At 45.4% G+C, this 19,308-nt stretch overlaps 1 protein-coding gene across 10 annotated transcripts in view; it reads right to left on the minus strand.

Moving 5' to 3' along the window:
- Window positions 1-19,308, minus strand: part of PECAM1 (platelet and endothelial cell adhesion molecule 1) — a 73,552-nt gene that overhangs the window by 44,668 nt on the left and 9,576 nt on the right. For 6 of the 10 annotated variants that reach the window (XM_053655364.1, XM_053655346.1, XM_053655343.1 and 3 more), the window contains 3 exons: window positions 14,225-14,306; window positions 9,315-9,463; window positions 9,203-9,229 (listed from right to left, as the gene is read on the minus strand). In XM_053655364.1, the coding sequence (XP_053511339.1) occupies window positions 9,203-9,229; window positions 9,315-9,378 (91 nt within the window). In that variant the 5' untranslated portion in view covers window positions 9,379-9,463; window positions 14,225-14,306. Of the gene's footprint in view, window positions 1-9,202; window positions 9,230-9,314; window positions 9,620-14,224; window positions 14,307-19,308 lie in introns of those variants that run through there. The other 4 variants (XM_053655358.1, XM_053655354.1, XM_053655348.1 and 1 more) reach the window with 2 other exon arrangements.

Raw genomic sequence — 19,308 nt, forward strand, 5'->3', positions numbered from 1 at the left:
GGGAAGACACACCTGTCATTCCAGAAACGACATTGCCCTGGTGACCTTCACCACACCGGATTGCTATCATCCTATGCAGTGCAGTGTCCAAGGGTCCCAAAGGGCTACAGGGGCCTGGTGGGTAATGACTCTGGGTGGCAGGTGAAGCATCAGGCAGTTGGTACTAAGCTTCTCATTTTCCCATCGAGACAAGGTGGCGGTCTTTGGAGTGTAACAAAATAAAAACTAAAACAAAAAACCCCTGTTCATGAGACATGTGCAGCTGGTGGGCTGCCACATCATGGCCCCTGGCGGAAGCATAAGATTCAGGCAGACAGGCGTTCAAGTCCTGGTTCATCACCTACTGTGTGACCTTGAGCGATTAACCTCTCTGTGCTCTGCTTCCTCATCTGTTAGATGGGATAAGGACACATACTTAGTAGGTTGTTGCAAGGCTTATAGGAGAGGAGCAGGAAAGCATCCATCCAGTGCCTGACAGACAGTAATTGCTTAATAAATGACAGCTACCACTATTCTGAAATTGAAGGGCCACTCCCTGGAAATTTCCTTCCTTACCCTAGCTTGACAGAAGAACAGAGTCCTAGCTGGCATTTTCTATCTGATGAACTTAAGGCCTCACCAGTTGGGTGAGGACTTGAAATCCTGTCTAAGGCAGCCACATGCCATCCTTGTCCCCACCTGCCACTGAGAAGCAAAGAGTACACATTCTCTTCTATGGATGAGGGAAATCTCTGGTCAGGCACCCGGAGCAGCCCAACCAGCTATCCAGCCTCTGCCAGAAACCAGGCACCAGATCAACTAGCCAAGTGCATCATTTCTGGCCCATGTCATCCAGCATCTAATATCCAGCAACCATAGGCTACCAAGAGAATTCTGCTGACCAGAGAGCACATTTTGAGACTTATTTACAATGATGGGCTGTGATAATAAATTGCTTAAAACTGGATGCTCTCTGGCTGTTTAATAAGTAATTTTGTCTGTTGGCTGGTTGGTGGTGGGCCACTGCTCTGAAAAGTTTCCAGGCTAGAAGGTTCTGGACCATGCTTATTGGTCAGGACTTTCGTCCAAGCTTCAAAGCAGACCAGGGCAGGTCTGTCTTTTGAAAATCCTCTTGATCCAGCCATAGGTCCTTCTGCAGCCCACCTGCGTTCCTAGTTATGCTCCTTGAAGTGCTTCAAAGCACCTTCGCTCTACCTTCCCTGCAGCTTATTATCCAAGCACACAGATCTGGGCTCAATTGGTGCTATGAAATATTCACTCTCCAAACTCCTGCCACAAAAAACAGCGTCAAACATCTTGTGATCTATACACAGCTAGAAAGAACAGGCAACACGTGGGAGAGTTCAGAGGAAAATGTATCCAAAGTCCATGACCTTAAAATCTGGTAGCTCAACCTCTCAGAACCCCTAGGCTTCTACACATCTCGCCCACAAACTTACACCTTTCCCGTTCTCAGGAGGCTACCTATTTAGCATCAGGACCAGGGGTTGAGAGTTACTGTACTGGTGTGCTTTGTTAGCCTCTTGTGTCTTCTGCCTCCACAAAGTGTGAATAAAACAATCATGAGATTTTAAATTTTTGTTTAAGTTTTTAAGTGGATAAGCAGTCAACTGTTTTAAAAGCCCCAAATGTGGATGACATGATATCCAGGGGAAACCCCGAAGAGCCTATGGACAAATCATCTGAAGCAATGGTAAGTTGTAGGGGTGGGTGGGTATAAGATTAATATAAAAAAATCATATAAAAAAATCAGGGTAGTCATCACTTCTGAAAGGAAAACGGGAATAAGATTGGGAGGAGCAAACAGGCAGATATGGATATGGGTGATGTTCTAATTCTTGGGTTGAGTGGTAGGGTCCCATGAATTGCTATTAAAAACACGCATATAAATAAAACAAAAGGCAATTCTGCATGGATCGAGGATGAGAGTGTGTTATGAACCAAGGATTGTGATGTCCAAATCTGTGTACGTGAAATGCAAAACAGGAAAACACAGAGAGAAAGATACAGTGTAAAGTCTCCCGTTCCTGTTAAACCCAGTGCCCACCTCCCCTGCAGAAGTAACTACTGATTTTAGTTGCTCGTTACCCTTCCAGCTAGTCTTTATGTATGTATAAACAAAGACAAAAATAAAGTCTTATTTACTCCTCCCCCCTCTTTTGCACAAGACACACCTCTCCATACACAGAGTGGCAGCTCCAAGCATGGACCTTACCCAAAGCTTACGTGGCCCATTCAGAGGCCAGAGACAGTATGAGACAGTGGGCGCCAGGTGTCATTCAAGCAAAACAGGGTCACATGGTTTAGGTAAGGCTCCTAAAAGTTCGATTCTCATCAGACACTTTGATAAGAGAAAAATATTCATGGGCCATGCCTAATGAATGGATATTTATTAATTCTCCTGGATTAATAACTCCAACTCTCCTTATTTTTTAGATCAAGGAAGATCTTCAGAAATCTGCATGCTTGGACCTCCTTGCTATGGTCCCACACTGAATTATGTTAACAGCAACACATAATTTTTATAAGTGGTCCCGGATCAATGATCAAGTAAGAAAAAGGTAAAAAAAAAATTTAAAAAAAAGGCAATGTGAGCTGTCCAGAGACATCGGCAAAAATGGCCTTTCCCTTTCTTGTAACAAAGGGAAACCTTTTAGCAGCGATTTAGAATTTAATTTGTCTGTAATGTCTCAGGTGTTTAAATGAATACAACAGTACACATCTGTCTCTTTGTTCTGAGCAATTAATTTGACCAAAAAAAAGAAGGCATCTGGTCAGTCCACCAGGTGAAACAAGGTGAGGGCTTAAATTCCAGTTGTTTCCACTGTATTTGATCGTCAGACCTTTTCTCTGTCTCTGCTCCTTGTTAGCTCCTGGTCTGAGGAGCCTGCTGGGTGAACTCTCGGTCCAGAAGTTTCTTGGAACATTTGTAGTTCCCCATTGATTACTATGGTCCCTTCCCGGTCAGGGACAGGCAGGCCTTGCTCCCCCTCCTTCGTTTTAAGCTCGTTATTTAGCACAGAGATCTATCAGGGGAGAGTAGAGAGCAGAGGCCCCGTAAGTGCTGAGACAGATGACGGCCTGAGCCAAATCCCACTCTGCTCCTCACAAACGGTGTGGCTGCTGGCAAGTGACCGAGCTTCCCCGAGCCTTGGTCTCCTTATCCACGCAATGGGCATAACAATAGTAAGTGTGCCTGCCTGCGAACCTGAGTTTAGTACCTGGGGTACAGCTTCTCGCTCAGATGACGTACCTGAGAAATGTCAGCCAAATTCCGTCAGGCATGGATATAAAACCAACTTTTGAGTCTTGAGGTCTCTAAGCTCAGTTCCCTATTTCTATAGTGACTTTTCTGTTTTTCAAAAGAAAACCATTTTTAAAGAATTTCCCAGGTTAACTATAACGATTTCTCCAGGTTCCCAGTGTCAGCCATCCCCTGAGTCGGGCTACTTTATCGCCATCATCCTGCCTGAAAGGCACACAGGGCTGGCGGTGCCCCAGACTGGGACTCAGAGCTGCGTACAGCAAGAAAGCGAGTCAGGCCCCCCCAGTTCAGCCCCTCCAGCCCACAGCCATTCGCTGGGTAGTGCTGGGTCGTTCCACCTGTCTGGGCTACCTTTCCCCTCTTATAAAATGGGAACACTAACACCTGCCTTCCCAGCACGGATGTTTGAATCTCGAACAGTGACTGAAAGCAGAGGGTCTGAGAATGCTGAAGGGGCGGAGAATGCCCTGCTCACTGCCTGGCCCCTGAGTGGCATTCATTCTTTCCTTCTTCCTCACGCCATCCATGCACCAGACATTTAAGCAGGCTCCTGTGTGTCAGGCACTGCACCCAGTACTGGGGGTTTAGAGAGGGCGAGATAGTTTTTGCCCACCTGGGGCTCACAGTGTGCATTTTACAATCCTTCCCCGCTCCAGGCCTTCCGACCTCAGTGCCGTCCCTGCCTGGGTCTCCTCCTGATCAGGCCTAGTTCATTTCGGTTTCATAGAAAGTCCACCACTTCTTTACTATTTTAAAGCACCCTCAGGTAGTTTTCAGAGAGGATGCTATCCACAACGTGGGGAACATTCAACCGTCTTCCTTTTCTAAGCAACACTAACATACACGAGCTTAATAAATTAATTCAATTGGTTCACTGGTAGGAACAGCACACTCCCATGACCGGCTGAAACAGACAAGGGAGACAAAAGGAGGAAGAAGGAAAAGCACTTTACAAAATTTATCAGGATATATAAATCCAGCTCTTCAGCTTAGCACAAAACCTCACTGACTTGATGCAACAAAACCAGCAGCCTATATTTTACCACCATTTCCTCCACCATTAGCTGTGCAATAACCAGCCTTCAAGAAGGTCCCCAGTGAGCCTTGCCTTCTGGTAGCCACACCTGCATGCGGTCCCCTCCCACATCATACCAGGGCTGGGCTCGTGACCAACAAAATACTATAGAAGGGTTGGTATGCCACTTCTGAGATTAGATTGTAAAAGACATTGCAACTTTTGTCTTGGCCACTCCTTCCTTTTCTGGAATTGCTCACTCTGGGCAAAGCCAGTGGCCGTGCCATGAGCCTCCCATGGAGAGGAGCACATGGCAAGGAACAGCCACAGAAGTGGCCCTAAAATCAGATCCCCCTAGTTTCAGATGAGCCTTCCAATCGTTGTAACCCTGACCAACATTTTACCTGCAATCTCTGGACAGACTCTGACTCAGAGCCACCCAACTGAGCCACTTGTGGGTTCCCGACCCTTAGAAATTGTGTGAGATAATAAATTGTCTTCAGCCACTAAATTTTGGGGTCATTTGTTAAGCAGACACAGATAACAAATATACCACCCAACCAAATTTCAAAAATATTTACCCGATGATTAAGATAGTACAGAAGATGGAAAACGTTATTCACTTTGTGAATAAACAGCCCAGGAATAGCCAGACTGGTTTCCTGTGTGTAGGTCTCACTATTCACACAACTGAGTGATTGTTCACAACCTGAGCTCCCTGGAAGTTCACAGATGGGTGTCAGGGGACCCATTAGTCCCCTCTGACTAGGTCCAAGAGTGTGTTTTTCTGGAGAAAGGGTACACAGCTCTCCTTCCAGAACCCAAACTTTTAGAACCGTCAGGACGGAAGGATGGGGCTGTGCAACAGCCTAAAGAGGTCAGATCTTTTCACCTGGGGAGATAAAGGCTGATGGAGATGAATCCAAAGCCACCAAATCACCACAGCACCAAGTTCTCAAACCCTAAGACCCAGGGGCCTGATTTCCTCTACCTCCAGCGGATGCTGATGCTCCTGGGGAAGGTGAGGCATTATGACTCAGCCATCCACTTGGCCTTCAATCTGGAAATGACTCAGAAAGAAAGGTGGGGGAAGAGAAGAAGGAGCCACCCACTATTGTCAAGAACATTACAGGGAGCCACGAAGCATGGCGTCCCAGCAGCATGGACCACGCTGATGCACCTTTTGAATCTCATATATCTCCAAGTTCGGTTGGAGTCTCCTTCAATGAGACATTTACTGAGCACCTATGCCAGGTGCTGGGCTTACCAGATGAATACCAAACCATCCTTGCTGTCTCAGACCATGCAGGCTGGTGGGGACCCAGATCATTGGAGTTTAATGATGTAAACACCAAGAGGAAGGGCTGCCCAGGAGAGGCCAAGAAGAGTCTGAAGGAAGTAACCCCTGAACTGAGTCTTGAACCAGGCCAAGAACAGGGGTAGTCCAGGCAGGAGAACAGCATGTACCAGGGCACAGGGGTGTAAACAATCGATGCATCCAGGCACAGACAGTTACAGGAACCAGAGCATGGGGCCAAATGGGCCAAGCAAGCCAGGTAGGAGGTGCCAGAACAGAGGGCGTTGTCTGCTGTGCTGGTAAGCTGGACCCTGTCCTGAGGGTACTTAGAAGGGTGACAGGATGACCCTGGAGCTTTAGAAAGACCACTGTGGGCTAAAGGGAGAGACCAGAGGCCCATGAACAGCTTGGACAGGGGTTCAGATGAAAGCTGCCAGGGCAGGTACAGTGGGAATGAAGGGATGGACTTGAGAAATACTTAGCAGACTTGAAAGGACTTACTGGGGGTGAGGTGAAAAGTTTCTGGAACTAGACAGTGGTGTTTGCAGAACCATATGGATGCACTAAATACCACTAATAAATTTTATGTCATAATGTGTTTTATTAAAAAAATTTCAAACACTTATTTGAATATGGGGATTGAGACAGGAGTGGAAAGTAAATCTCCCAGATTAGGCACCCAGGAAGACATCGAAAGTAAACATCGGCAGAAAAAGATAAGCATGGAGAAAAAAGTCATGGCAGCGAGACTGTTTTGGGGGGACCCGGGAGACAACTAGGAGGAGATGTCACCTACTGGCCCCACGGGATGCTCAGGGGAGAGGCCAGGGCTGGACTGGACCAGGGGTGCGTGGAGGTGCAGCGAGCCAGCTAAGCTCCAGAGAGGATAAGACCGGGGAGGCTGCCGGGGATGGAGGCAGTTCGGGCCCCGGGAAAAGTCCAGATGTGCCCTGGGGAGAGCGGGCATTTGTCGGAGATGTAAGAGAACACCAGGGAAGAGGATGCGGGAGGCCAGAAGGAGGCTTGTGCAAAGACCGCAGAGGGCCCCAAAGCTGAGGGCTGGAGCGTTCACGGCATTTGGCATCAGGAGACCCATGCGGGAGCCCAGTGCAGGGAGGAGTCGGGGCCACGGCCAGACTGTTAAGTGAGGGGTGCCCGAGAGGCGAGGAAGCACAGACAGTGAGTGTAAACCAGCCTTTAGAGAAGTGTGGCTGAAGAAGGGAGCAGATGGCTCGGGGACTCGAGATGAGTGGAGGGGGCCAGTGTGCGTGATTTTCCTTTTTCATAAAAAAGTAAGAGCTATCAATTGCATCTGAGGCAAAAGAGCCAGAAAGCAGGGAGATACTAAAAGTGGGGTGGGAACTGAAAAAATGATAGAACGTGATCCTGGGGGGCAAAGAGAGGGCTTGGAGCCCAGGTGGACAGGCTGGCCCAGGCCAACAAGAGGGGGGAGGGGCAGGCATCTTGTCCGAAGCAGGAGGGAAGCCAGGAGAATGGGTGGGGAGGCGGATAAGCCTGCAGCTTGGGCAGAGGGGAAGCTGAGGAAGTTCTCTCCAGACAGTACTATTTTCAAGGTGAAGGTTGAGGTCATCTCCTGAGGCAGGCAGCTGGGGTGGGATAAGGGCCAGAGATAAAGGACTGGAAAGTGCCAAGGCTGACCCAGCACCTCAACCGCAGAGAACAGGCTTGTAGGTCATGCATGTCAAACACATGGACAGCATGGCCTAAGGAATGGAAGACATGGATCCCAGCCCCACTCCACTAACATCCAGTGCTGATCATGCACAAATACCTTCTGGCTTTCGGGTCTCAGTTTCCTCAAGTGTTAAAACAAGGCAGAGGCCTCAGGAGCAGTGGGCAGTGGGCGAGTCTCCTCCTCTGTCACGTCATTCTGGGGTCTTCCCTGAGCCCACTTTCTCTATGACTGAACCATGGGAAGGGGACGATTCGCTTCCATGTGAGACGGGGAAGGAGCTGGGAAATTCTGGGAAACAGGATGTCCAGAGCAAGAGACAGAAGCCCACAAGCAGAAGTGATAGCGGGGTGTGGTCAGACAAAAGCGGGAGGGAGCGGGCTGGTGTGGACGAGAGGGCGGTGCGGCAGCTGTGATTGGAAAGGCGGGGAGGACGGGACTGCAGATTGTGAACCGTTATTTATCACCACTTGCCGGGCGTGAGTCACCTCCTCTAACCTAATGTCATCCTCACACTGACTCTATGATTAATCCTCTTATCATCCCCTCTGTACATGTGAGAAAAGGGCTCAAAGAGGCAAAGTAAAAGTGCCTTTCAACGTTTAGTTAGACCCTGACCAGTGTGGCTCAGTAGGCTGAGTGTAGCCCTGCAGAGTGAAGGGTCACCAGTTCGATTCCTGGTCAGAGCGCATACCTGAGTTGTGGGTTTGATCCCTGGTTGGGGCATGTTTGAGAGGCAACTGATCAACATATCTCTCTTACATCAAGGTTTCTCTCCCTCCCTTCTCCTGTCTCCAAAATAAATAATTTTTTTTTAAAAAGATGACTTAGGCCCATGGCTGCAGACAGGTTAGGTGGGCTCAGAGGAAGGTTTAGATGGTGGGATTTCTAGTGTGATGCCCTACCAACTGACTCTCGAGCAGACAAGTAGGTTATTTCTCTGGAATTTCTCTGAGGTGCAGAGACATCATCAGTTACCAAGGACAATTAAGATAATGAATGCGCTGCCTCCACAGGCCCCCATGGGAAGCAAATGCCTGCCAAAGCACATGGGCAACTGAGCAGGAGACCTGCAGACTGGCTTTACTACTGGCCACACCAGCCCTCTTGTCCTGGAGCCCCTGCGCTGAGCCCTGGCTCAACAAACCAGCGTCATCCAGGTCCATTACCCCCAAACAGCTGTACGACTATCTACAACCCAGTCGCCACCCCCGTTCTTTGCTGAATGAAGTGACCCCTGACAAGGAAATCCTGCTCTGTGGCCCCTCCCTGTGCAAAGCCCCCAGAACCAGCCAAGCCCCCTCCTTCACATGGTCCCAGATGAAGCAAAGCCAAACCTGCTTATCCGAAAGATTCAAGATCAGCTCCAAAGTGGATGACAAACCAGACTGCAAGGATAAGCACTGCGCCTCGTACAGAAGCACACAATATTGCAGGTTTAACTGCAGCCCCATGGGTAGATGGGAAGTGAAATGCAATATGTCTTAGATCATTTAGGAGAAAAAAAATCAAAGCAACAACTTAAACTACGTCCTGTCTTCATGAATCTAACAAATGGATTGTATTTCATTTGTGAATTAAAGAATCAGGGAGGGGGTAAAATATGAAAATGATAAATGTATAGTAGAACAATAAAAAACAAATTATGCAATCACTCACTTTTTTATCACCCCCCAACCCTAATAGGTAGAGGTTCACTAGCATCTAGAGAATGTACACTACATTCAGAACATGCTGATTAGCACTTGGCTAAGAAAAAGGGGTTTTTTTCCCCCCTAAAACCTTCTAAAAATGCCAGAAAGCAATAAATTTTAGCTCTCAATTGGAATATGTTTTCTCAATTGTTATAAATATTAACCCAAGCAATTTGACATTGAGTGTTGAAAATCACAGAAAGACACAACGAATCGAGGTAGAAACGTTACAACTTACGGTTTTCTTGAGCCTCAAGGCTTGAACCTGGAAAAGACAGAAGAAATATGTTGACTTCATTAGCTTCATTTCTCATGAAGTTTGAGGGATGTAGGAAGAGACTGAAACTCACAGAGCAGAACTGTCAGCAGGAATCCGAGCCACATCTTGCCCTCTGCAGTCAACCCCAACAGCATCCCGAAACTGGCAGTTAGTTCTGCCTTTGGGCCATGCCCCTGGGACCAAAGACACTTCCCATGCACAGCTGATCAGAAACTGGCCCTGTGAAAAGCAGAAAGACCACTCTAGTAACGTCTCCCAGCACAGCAGAAAGACCGGCTGTGAGGTTGGTCAGGTAATGGCGGCCATTGCTGGAAACCGGACACAATGCCTGGGCTGGCCTGATATCCCCTCAGGAAATGACTGGTCTTCCTGAGGGGCCACCAAACTCAGCTGCTTTGTTTAGTTTTTAGGGGGGAAAAAAGGCACAAGTGGCATTTTGCCTCAGCTTTCCTGACCCTCCTCTGTCGCCTGGTTTGGAGCCCTTTTTCCTGGCAGAGTGAGAGGGTTCCTCCCTCTCTCCGACTTCTACCCAAGGGGCCTCTCTCTTGGGACATTCGGCAAGATCCCTCTGCTTTTCCTTTGACCCCCAAGGGGGCTCTTTCCACACAGTATAATTCTGGACCTCCCACCTTTCCTGGCAAGGCCAGGGGCCAGGGCTGACTTTTCCAGAAAATTGCAGGTTCATCGGGGAAACCTTGTCATGGTTCCCTATTGCCCTCCAGAGAAAGTCAGTTTATTTGATTTTTTAAAAAAGATTTTATTTAGCCCTGGCTGGTGTGGCTCAGTGGACTGAGTGTCAGAATGAGAACCAAAGGGTCACTAGTTTGATTCCCAGTCAGGGCACATGCCTGGGTTGCAGGCCAGGTCTCCCTCCCTTTCCATGAAAATAAATAAATAAAATATTTTTAAAAACATCTTTTATTTATTTATTTTTAGAGAGGGGGGAAGGGAAGGAGAAAAAGAAGGGGAGAAACATCAATGTGCAGTTGCACCTTGCACACCCCACACTGGGGACCTGGCCCACAACCCAGGCATGGACCCTGGCTGGGAATCAAACTAGCAACCCTTTGGTTCACAGTCTGGCACTCAGTCCACTGAGCCACACCAGCCAGGGCCAGAAAGTCAGCTTAGAATCTTCCACCACCGAGCCCTTGCTCACCTGTCCAGTCTGGCCTCTTGGACAAAAAATGAGTTCTGTGGAAAGTAACCTCACACACTGATCTAATCATGAATTCCTATTTGAGTCGCTGTAAATAAAACTTTGTAGGGACTCATACTTTTTTAAAATTTATTTTTATTACATTTTCCCACGTATTTATGCATTCCTTGTCGATTCTTATGTGTGCCCTAACCAGGGATCAAACCCCCAACCTTGGCATAGCAGGATGATGATGCGCTAACCAACCGAGTAACCTGGCCCAGGCAGGAAATCATTTCAAACAGCGATTGGACCCACCCCTCAGGGGCCCGGACAGCGCCACAGGGACAAGACAGCACGGGGCTGTCCGTCACAGGGTTTGTGGATCCTCGCGGGAGAGCCTCCCTCACCACTCTCTGTGGGTCCGTCTGTCTCCCACTCGCTCTCTTTCCTTGGGATCCATTCCTCCCAGTTTTCATGGGAATTTCTTCCTCCTCTCATGCCTTGGCTGTGATATAAAATCTAAAGCATACGTCCTTCCTCATTTATTTTACTCATTGAAAAGATGATCACCATCCTTAGTCTTTATTTGTGAAGTGTGATGTCATACTGAAAATTTAAAATGTATACATGACATTTTTTTCTATTTCACCTTTTTATTTTTATTTTTTAAAACATCTTATTTATTGTTAGAGAAAGGGGAAGGGAGAGAGAGAAACATGAGCATGTGAGAGAAACGTTGATAGGTTGCTTCTCATAGGCTCCCCAACAGAGGACTGGCCCGCAAGAGCAGGGTATCAAACCTGTGACCTTTCGGTTTACAGTGCTGATGGCCAACCTACTGAGCCACACCAGTGAGGGCTTTATCACCTTTTTAAAAATAGTGTATTGAGTGGCTTTTTACATGTGTGTAAACTTTCCACATCTTTCTCTTTCCTTTTCCTTTCCTTCCCCTTTCCTTAGTGGGTTAGTTCATCAGAAAGAAAGGAAGGAAGTCATAGGGGACTCAAATGTTGGGAAAATTTTAGTTTCACATAATAGCTAATAAGCTTAGTAATCAATGTATGGAGAAAACTATTGCTTCAGGAACTGAAGGTGTGTGACCCACCTGGACTCCAGGAGAGGACAAGCAGTTCCACCTGTGTGCCCCAGGAGGACTGCAAACCATCAGGATGGAATCTGAGCCATCGTGCTCCAGGGCAAGACACCCACCTCCCAGGGCACAGACAAAGACCACCGTCCAGGACACAGTTGAAAGAATGCTAGAGCTTTTTATCTGATTAACTTTTTCCCTGAATTCCAAACCCCTCACCTACACTTTTCTTCCCCTTATAAAAAGGGTCAGTTTAAAATGGAATTTAAGATGGTCTGTTAAGATACAAACCCACAGTCTTCTCAGATTGCTGGTCATCTGAATAAAGTGCCCATAGAGATTCAAGCCATGTCTGCTTATTAGGTCTGGTAGGTGACAGGCAGTATGAACACTGGCTTTTCTGGTTTTGGAAGGAAGGTAAGAAGGAAGGAAGGAAGGAAGGAAGGAAGGAAGGAAGGAAGGAAGGAAGGAAGGGAGGGAGGGAGGGAGGGAGGGAGGGAGGGAGGGAGGGAGGGAGGGAGGGAGGGAGGGAAGGGGGAGGGGGAGGGGGAGGGAGGGAGGGAGGGAGGGAGGGAGGGGGGAGGGAGGGGGGAAGGAAGGCAGGAAGGAGAGAAGAAAGAGAAAGAAGGAAGGAAGAAAGGAAAGAAAGAAAGAAAGAAAGAAAGAGAGAGAGAGAAAGAAAGAAAAGAAAGAAAGACTAAAGAGAGAAACTAAAGAAAGGAAAAGACTTGTTCCCCACAACCGTTTTAGCTCCTTGGTAGTAATCGGGTCACTGACTTACACATGCCAGGAGGGTGATCCCAGGTATGATCAGCAGGCATGACAGGCTCACCCAGGACCCTACTTCCCCCAGAATGCTGTTGCCTGCTCCCATTCTTGGTCAAAGGGCACTGAATGAAGAACAAGTGGTTTATTCATGCTGTGCTTCTGCTTCCAAATACTGGGCATCACACAAACCCAAATCACACCAATCTATGACTGCAGAAAAAGGCTGACTAAATCTACAGAAGTGGGTTTTCTGAGGAAATGGGGGAGGGTCAGGGAGGAAGGGTTGGGGAGACAGGCAGCTGTCCTGTCGAGGAGCTACAGGCAGCATGCACAGCTGACCACCCATCTATCTCAAGACTAAGGTGATAGGATGCAAGACGTCAGCCATTTCCCCCAGCCTGTAGCCGCTGGTCTAGTTAATTAACACTCAGACCAGGGGCCAGGGGTTCTAGTCCTTCTCTGTTGTTTAATAACTTCAGTGTGTTGAGGTTCACTTTCCTCACCTATAAAATGGGAATAACATGCTCACTGTATCTATTTTAGTCTTGTTATGAAGATCAAAATAGAGCTGGCATTTGAAAGACACTTAATTAGCAGAGTACAGTAAGAATATACAAAAATGAAAGCAAGAGTAATAATAATGGTTGTAAATTGCTGCTCTGGAAACTCTGGCTGTCCTAACGAGCTCAACAGGGGGGCTCAAAGCCCCTGATTCAATGCCCACTTTGGTACTATGTTCATAGCCTCAGCTGGCCCCTTGCAAAGGTTAGCAACTAAGCAAAAGGGAAACAGGCTAAGATACTGTGGAGGGCTCAGTGTTACACTGTCCCTCACTGGAGGTCCCCTCCTAGGGCCAGGGGACAAGAGGACAAGAGTTGTAATATAATTCTTGGTTGTCGGTATTTTTACTATCATGGGCCCCTTCTTTCATTTAAAAAAATTTATATTTTACAACTGCATTGGTGGAAACAAAAATATTATATATATTACTTGACCTGAAAGTTCTTTTTTATTCTAATTAAAAACAAATTTTCTGTGGGCTCCTTAAAGTATTGTGGGCCCTGGTACTATGCCTCCTGGGTCTAATGGACGAGTCAGCGCTAACCACAAATCAGCCACACAGTGGTCCAAGGGGCCAGGGGACCTGCTCTTTTCTGCACTGAGTGGCCTAGGCACTGGCTTGGGAAGAGGGGCAAGAACCATTATGTTCCAGGCACTGAAGCCAAATAATTATAGGCATTTGTGCATTCTGTCCTTAAAAACAAGCAACAACAACAACAAAAAACCAAATTGAGCAATAAACCCATTTACAATTGCATTAAAAAAACAAAACCTAGAAATAAATTTAACCAGGATGGTAAGAGACCTGTACTCAGAAAATTATGACACTAAAGAAAGAAACTGAAGAAAATACAAATAAATGGGAGCATATACCTTGCTCGTGGATAGGAAAAATTAACATTGTTACAATGTCCATACTCCCCAAAGCAATCCATAGGTTTAACACAATTCATATCAAAATACCAATGGCATTTGCACAGAACTATGGCAAATAATCCTAAAATTTATATGGAACCAGGTACTTCTGGACAAGATGGAGGCATAGGTAGACATACTGTGCCTCCTCGCACAACCAAAAGAAGGACAACAACAAATTTAAGAAAAAAAAAAACCAGAACTGACAAAAAATTAAACTGTACGGAAGTCTGACAACCAAGGAATTAAAGAAGAAACATTCATCCAGACAGGTAGCAGGGGCAGAGACAATAAACAAATAGGACTATATCAAGCTAAAAAGTTTTTGCACAGCAAAGTAAACTATCAACAAAATGAAAGGACAACCTACTTGATGTGAACCCCGGATCCTGGGGTCCACAGCATTATAGATGAGACAAGACAAATTCACGTGGACTACTGAGTCCTTTGGAGAAAAAGGGATGGCACGGTCACTCTCTCAAGAGGAGAGCACCCTGACCCTTACCTTGACAAGCTTTTATTGCTTTTCCAGGCACATTACATGACGGTCTTCATTTACTATGCACGGGTTCGCTTTAGGTGGTTACCTTTTACAGAAAACAAAGAAGAGGATGCCACAAATCACATCACAGAAGAAGGATATTTGCAAATGCAAAGGTGAAAGTGGTTGAACTGGTTACACTCATCCTTGGAAGGTTTAGGATAGATTTTAGGAAGTTACTTTAAAGACACGCAGTAAACATTTGCTGCCTCAACTCAGGGTGAGGGAGTTTTAGCAAAAACCAAGTCTAAAAGCAGTCTAAGTACAACACAGGCCTGATTCCCCACAGGAGAACCTATCCGTGGGCATGGGTCCTGTGCATCAGACCTCGCTTTCCACTGGCCTTCCAAGTGGGAGCTGGGCTTACGCCAGGCAGAACAGTCTCCTATACCTACTGGATAGAAGAATATATTAATCAATAATACATCTGATAAGGGGTTAATATCCAAAACTATAAAGAACTCATTCAACTAAACACTGAAAAAAAAAAAAACCCAACCAATCCCATTAAAAAACAGGCAGAGGACCTGAATAGATATTTTTTTAAAGAGGACATACAGATGGCAAATAGACATATGAAAAGATGCTCAAGGTCACTAATATCAGAGAAATGCAAATTAAAACCACAACAGAGAACTTCTGGTCAAGATGGAGGCTTAGGTAAACATGGCTTGCCACCTCTCACAACCACAGCAAAAATTACCACTAGACTACAGAACAAATGTCACTCAGAATGGTCAGAAAATAGAGCTGTTTGGAAGTCCAACAACCAAGGAATTAAAGAAGCCACATTCATCCAGATAGGCCATGCTACTAAGACAGGGAATCAAAGCAGCTCTGCCCTGTTGCACAGAAACAAACACAGGGAGGATGCCAAAATGAGGAGATGAAGAAATATGGCCCAAGTGAAAGGACAGAACAAAACTCCAGAAAAACAACTAAATGAAATGGAGGTAAGAAATCTATCAGATGCAGAATTCAAAACACTGGCTATTAGGATATTCAAGGAACTCACTGGGTACTTCAACAGTATAAAAAAGACCCAGGCAGAAATGAAGTTTACACGAAGTGAAATAAAGTAAAATTTACAGAGAACCAACAATGGAGGGGATGAAGCTGAAAATCAAATCAATGATTTGGAACATAAGAAAGCAAAAAACATTGAATCAAAACAGCAAGAAGAAAAAAGAATCCAATGATGATAGGCTAAGGAGCCTCTGGGACATCTTCAAAACTCCCAACATTTGAATCATAGGGGTGCCAGAAGGGGAAAAGAAAGAGCAAGAAATTAAAACCTTATTTGAAAAAATAATGAAAGAAAAATTCCTCAGTTTGGTAAAGGAAATAGACATACAAGTCCAGGAAACACAGAGAGACCCAAACAAGATGGATGCAAAGAGGACCACACTGAGACACATCATAATTAAAAAAATGCCAAAGGTTAAAGATAAAGAGAGAATCTTAAAAGCAGATAATTACCTCCAAAAGGGTTCTCATAACACTATCAGTTGATTTCTCAAAAGAAACTTTGGGGGGACTTCCGCCAAGATGGAGGTATAGGTGGATGTGCCATACCTTCTCATACAACCAAGTTTACGGACAACTAAGTATTAGCAACACAAAACACAGCCAGAACACGGAAAATTGAACTTTTCGGAAGTCCGTTAACAACAAATTCTGCAGCCTGACCGGTAAGGGGCGAAACCAGTGGCTGGTGGAGCGGGATTGCACAGGAGGACTCGGTCAGACGGGCTCAGGCGCGGAATCCAGAAGCGGAATCCAGGTGCAGGGTTGGACCTAGTGAGCGACCCAGCGAGTGACCAGGCGAGCGACTGCGGAGGAGACAGCGGGGAAGCGGTGCTGCGTGTTGACTGGGGTCGCCTATTTGTGCCCGAGCAGACAGGCGAGGGAGTGGGCGGTTCGACCGGGGCCGGCGTCCCAGCGGCTAGCGGCAGTAGAGGGCGCCGCCATTTCCCCGCTCTGACCACGCCCCCACATACAGCGTCACAACCCAGCGACCTGGGAGTCCAAGGCGCCTCTTCTCACACTTAAAGGGCCAGAACAGACCAAAAATGTCGCAAATTCTCAAAATCCCTGAGCCCATAGACCTAAACAATGAAGAAATAGCAAAACTCTCAGACGCACAGTTTAAAACACTGGTGATCAGGATCCTCACAGAACTGGTTGATTATAGCCACAAATTAGAGAAACATATGAAGGCGAAACTAATTGAAATGAACGGAATTGCACAGGAAACCAATAGCGATGAAAAGGAAACTGGGACTCAAATCAATGGAGTGGACCAGAAGAAAGCAAATAATGGCCAAACAGAAAAGAGTCAGGAAGCAAGAACTCAAAGAAATGAGGAGAGTCTTAGGAACCTCCAGGACATCTTCAAACGCTTCAATATCCGAATTATAGGGGTACCAGAAACGGGAAAGGCACAGCCACCAGTGGAAAACTTATTTGAACAAATAATAAAGGAACATTTCCCCAATTTGGCAAAGGAAATAGACTTCCAGGAAATCCAAGAAGCTCAGAGAGTACCAAAGAAGTTGGACCCAAGAAGAAACACACCAAGGCACATCATAATTACATTAGCCAAAATTAAAATGAAGGAGAGAATCCTAGAAGCAGCAAGAGCTAAGGGGACAGTCACCTACAAAGGAGTCCCCATCAGACTGTCAGCAGATTTCTCAAAAGAGACCTTACAGGCAAGAAGGGGCTGGAAAGAGGTATTCCAAGTCATGAAATCCAAAGACCTACAACCAAGATTGCTCTATCCAGCAAAACTTTCATTTAGAATGGAAGGACAGATAAGGTGCTTCTCAGATAAGATCAAATTCAAGGAGTTCATCATCACCAAGCCCTTATTATATGAAATGTTAAAGGGACTTATCTAAGAAAAAGAAGTTAAAGAAACATGAACAGTGAAAGGACAACAAACTCACAGTTATTAACAACCACACCTAAAACGAAAGCAAACTAAAAGGACAGCTAGATCAGGAGTGGAAACATAGAAATGAAGATCTCAAGGAGGGTTAGCAACAAGGGAGTGGGAGGAGGAGATAGGGGGAGAAGATTCAGAAAATAAGTAGCATAGACAGTAGAAAGAAAATAGATGGGGGGGGGCAAAAATAGCATGGGAAATATAGAATCTAAAGGACTTGAGACACATGGTCATAAACTAAAGGGGGGTAATGGTGGGGATGGGGGTTAGGGTGGAGGGGAATGAAGGGGGGAATAGAACAACTGTAACAGCATAATCAATTAAAAAATAAAAATTAAAATAAAATAAAATAAAATAATTAAAAAAAAAGAAACTTTGCAGGCTAGAAGGGACTGGTAAGAAGTATTCAAAGTGATGGAAAACAAGAACCTACAACCTAGATTACTATACCCAGCAAAGCTATCATTTAGAATGGAAAGGCAGATAAAGTGCTCCCCAGACAAGGTAAAGCTAAAGAAGTTCATCATCACCAAAACATTATTATATGAAATGTTAAAGAGACTTATTTAAGAAAAAGAAGATCAAAACTATAAATATTAAAGTGGCAATAAATTCAAAGCTATTGATAATTGAATCTGAAAAACAAACTAAGCAAACAAGCAGAGCAGAAACAGAACCATAGATGCGGAGATTATTTGGAGGGTTATCAGGTGGGATGGGGAAAAGGCGCAGGGATTAAGAAATATAAATTGGTAGATACAAAATAGACAGGGAGATGTTAAGAACAGTACAGAAAATGAAGAGGTGAAATAACTTATATGCATGGCACATGGACATGAACTAAGGTGGGGTTGCTGGAGGGAATGGGGTGTACAAGGTAGAAGCAGGCAAAAAGGGGGGAAATTTGGGACAACTGCAACAGCATAATCAATAAGATGGACTTGAAAAATAAAATCACAATAAGATACCACCTCATACCTGTCAGAATGGCTATCATCAATAAATACACAAACAACAAGTGTTGGCAAGGATATGGAGAAAAGGGAACCCTCATGTATTGGTGATGATAATGCTGATTGGTACAGCCACTATGGAAATCACTATGGAAAACCACAAAGTTTTAATTAAAAATAGAACTACCTTATGACCCAGCAATTCCACTTCTGAATATATATCCAAAGAAATCCAAAATACTAATTTGAAAAGCTATATGCACCCCTGTGTTCACTGCAGCACTATTTACAATAGCCAAGATGTGAAAGCAACTCAAGTGCCCATCAACAGATAATTGGATAAAGAAGATGTGATACATAGGTACAATGGAATATTACTTGGCTATAAAAAAAATGAAATCTTACCATTTGCAACAACATGGATGGACCTAGAGGGCATTATGCTAAGTGAAATAAGTAGGATAGAAAAAGTCAAAGACCATACAATTTCACTTTTATGGGGAATCTAAAGAACAAAAGAAATGAACAAATAAAACAGAAACAGATGCATAGACACGAAGAACAAACTGAGGGTGGCCAGACTGGAGAGGGATGGGGGGTGGGACTAGGTGAAAAAGGTGAAGGGATTAAAAAGTACAAATTGATAGTCAGAAAATGGTACTGGGTGTGAAGTACAACACAGGAAATTGAGTCAGTAGTATTGTAATAACTGTGTACGGCACCAGGTGCATACTAGAGTTACAGGGAGGGATCACTGTAGAACTCATATAATTGTCTAACCACTATGCTGCACACCTAAAACTAATATAAAATAATATTGACTATCAACTGTAATTGAAAAGTAAAACTAAAATGGACGAAGGACTTGAACAGACATTTCTCTTAAGAAGATATGCAGATGGTCAATAAGCTCATGAAAATATGCTTGACATTATTAGTCACTAAGGAGATGCAAATCAAATCCACAATAAATGTCACTTCACACCCACTAGGATGGCTATAATTAAAAAGACAGACACCCTGGCTGGTGTAGCTCAGTAGATTGAGCGCGGGCCTGCAAACCAAAGGATTGCAGTTGGATTCCCAGTCAGGGCACATGCCTGGGTTGCAGGCCAGTTCCCAGCAGGGGACGCATAATAGGCAAC

Source organism: Artibeus jamaicensis, unplaced genomic scaffold (genome assembly GCF_021234435.1).
Source record: "Artibeus jamaicensis isolate MK-2021 breed Jamaican fruit bat unplaced genomic scaffold, CSHL_Jam_final contig_1998, whole genome shotgun sequence".
Taxonomy (NCBI): Eukaryota; Metazoa; Chordata; class Mammalia; order Chiroptera; family Phyllostomidae; genus Artibeus; species Artibeus jamaicensis.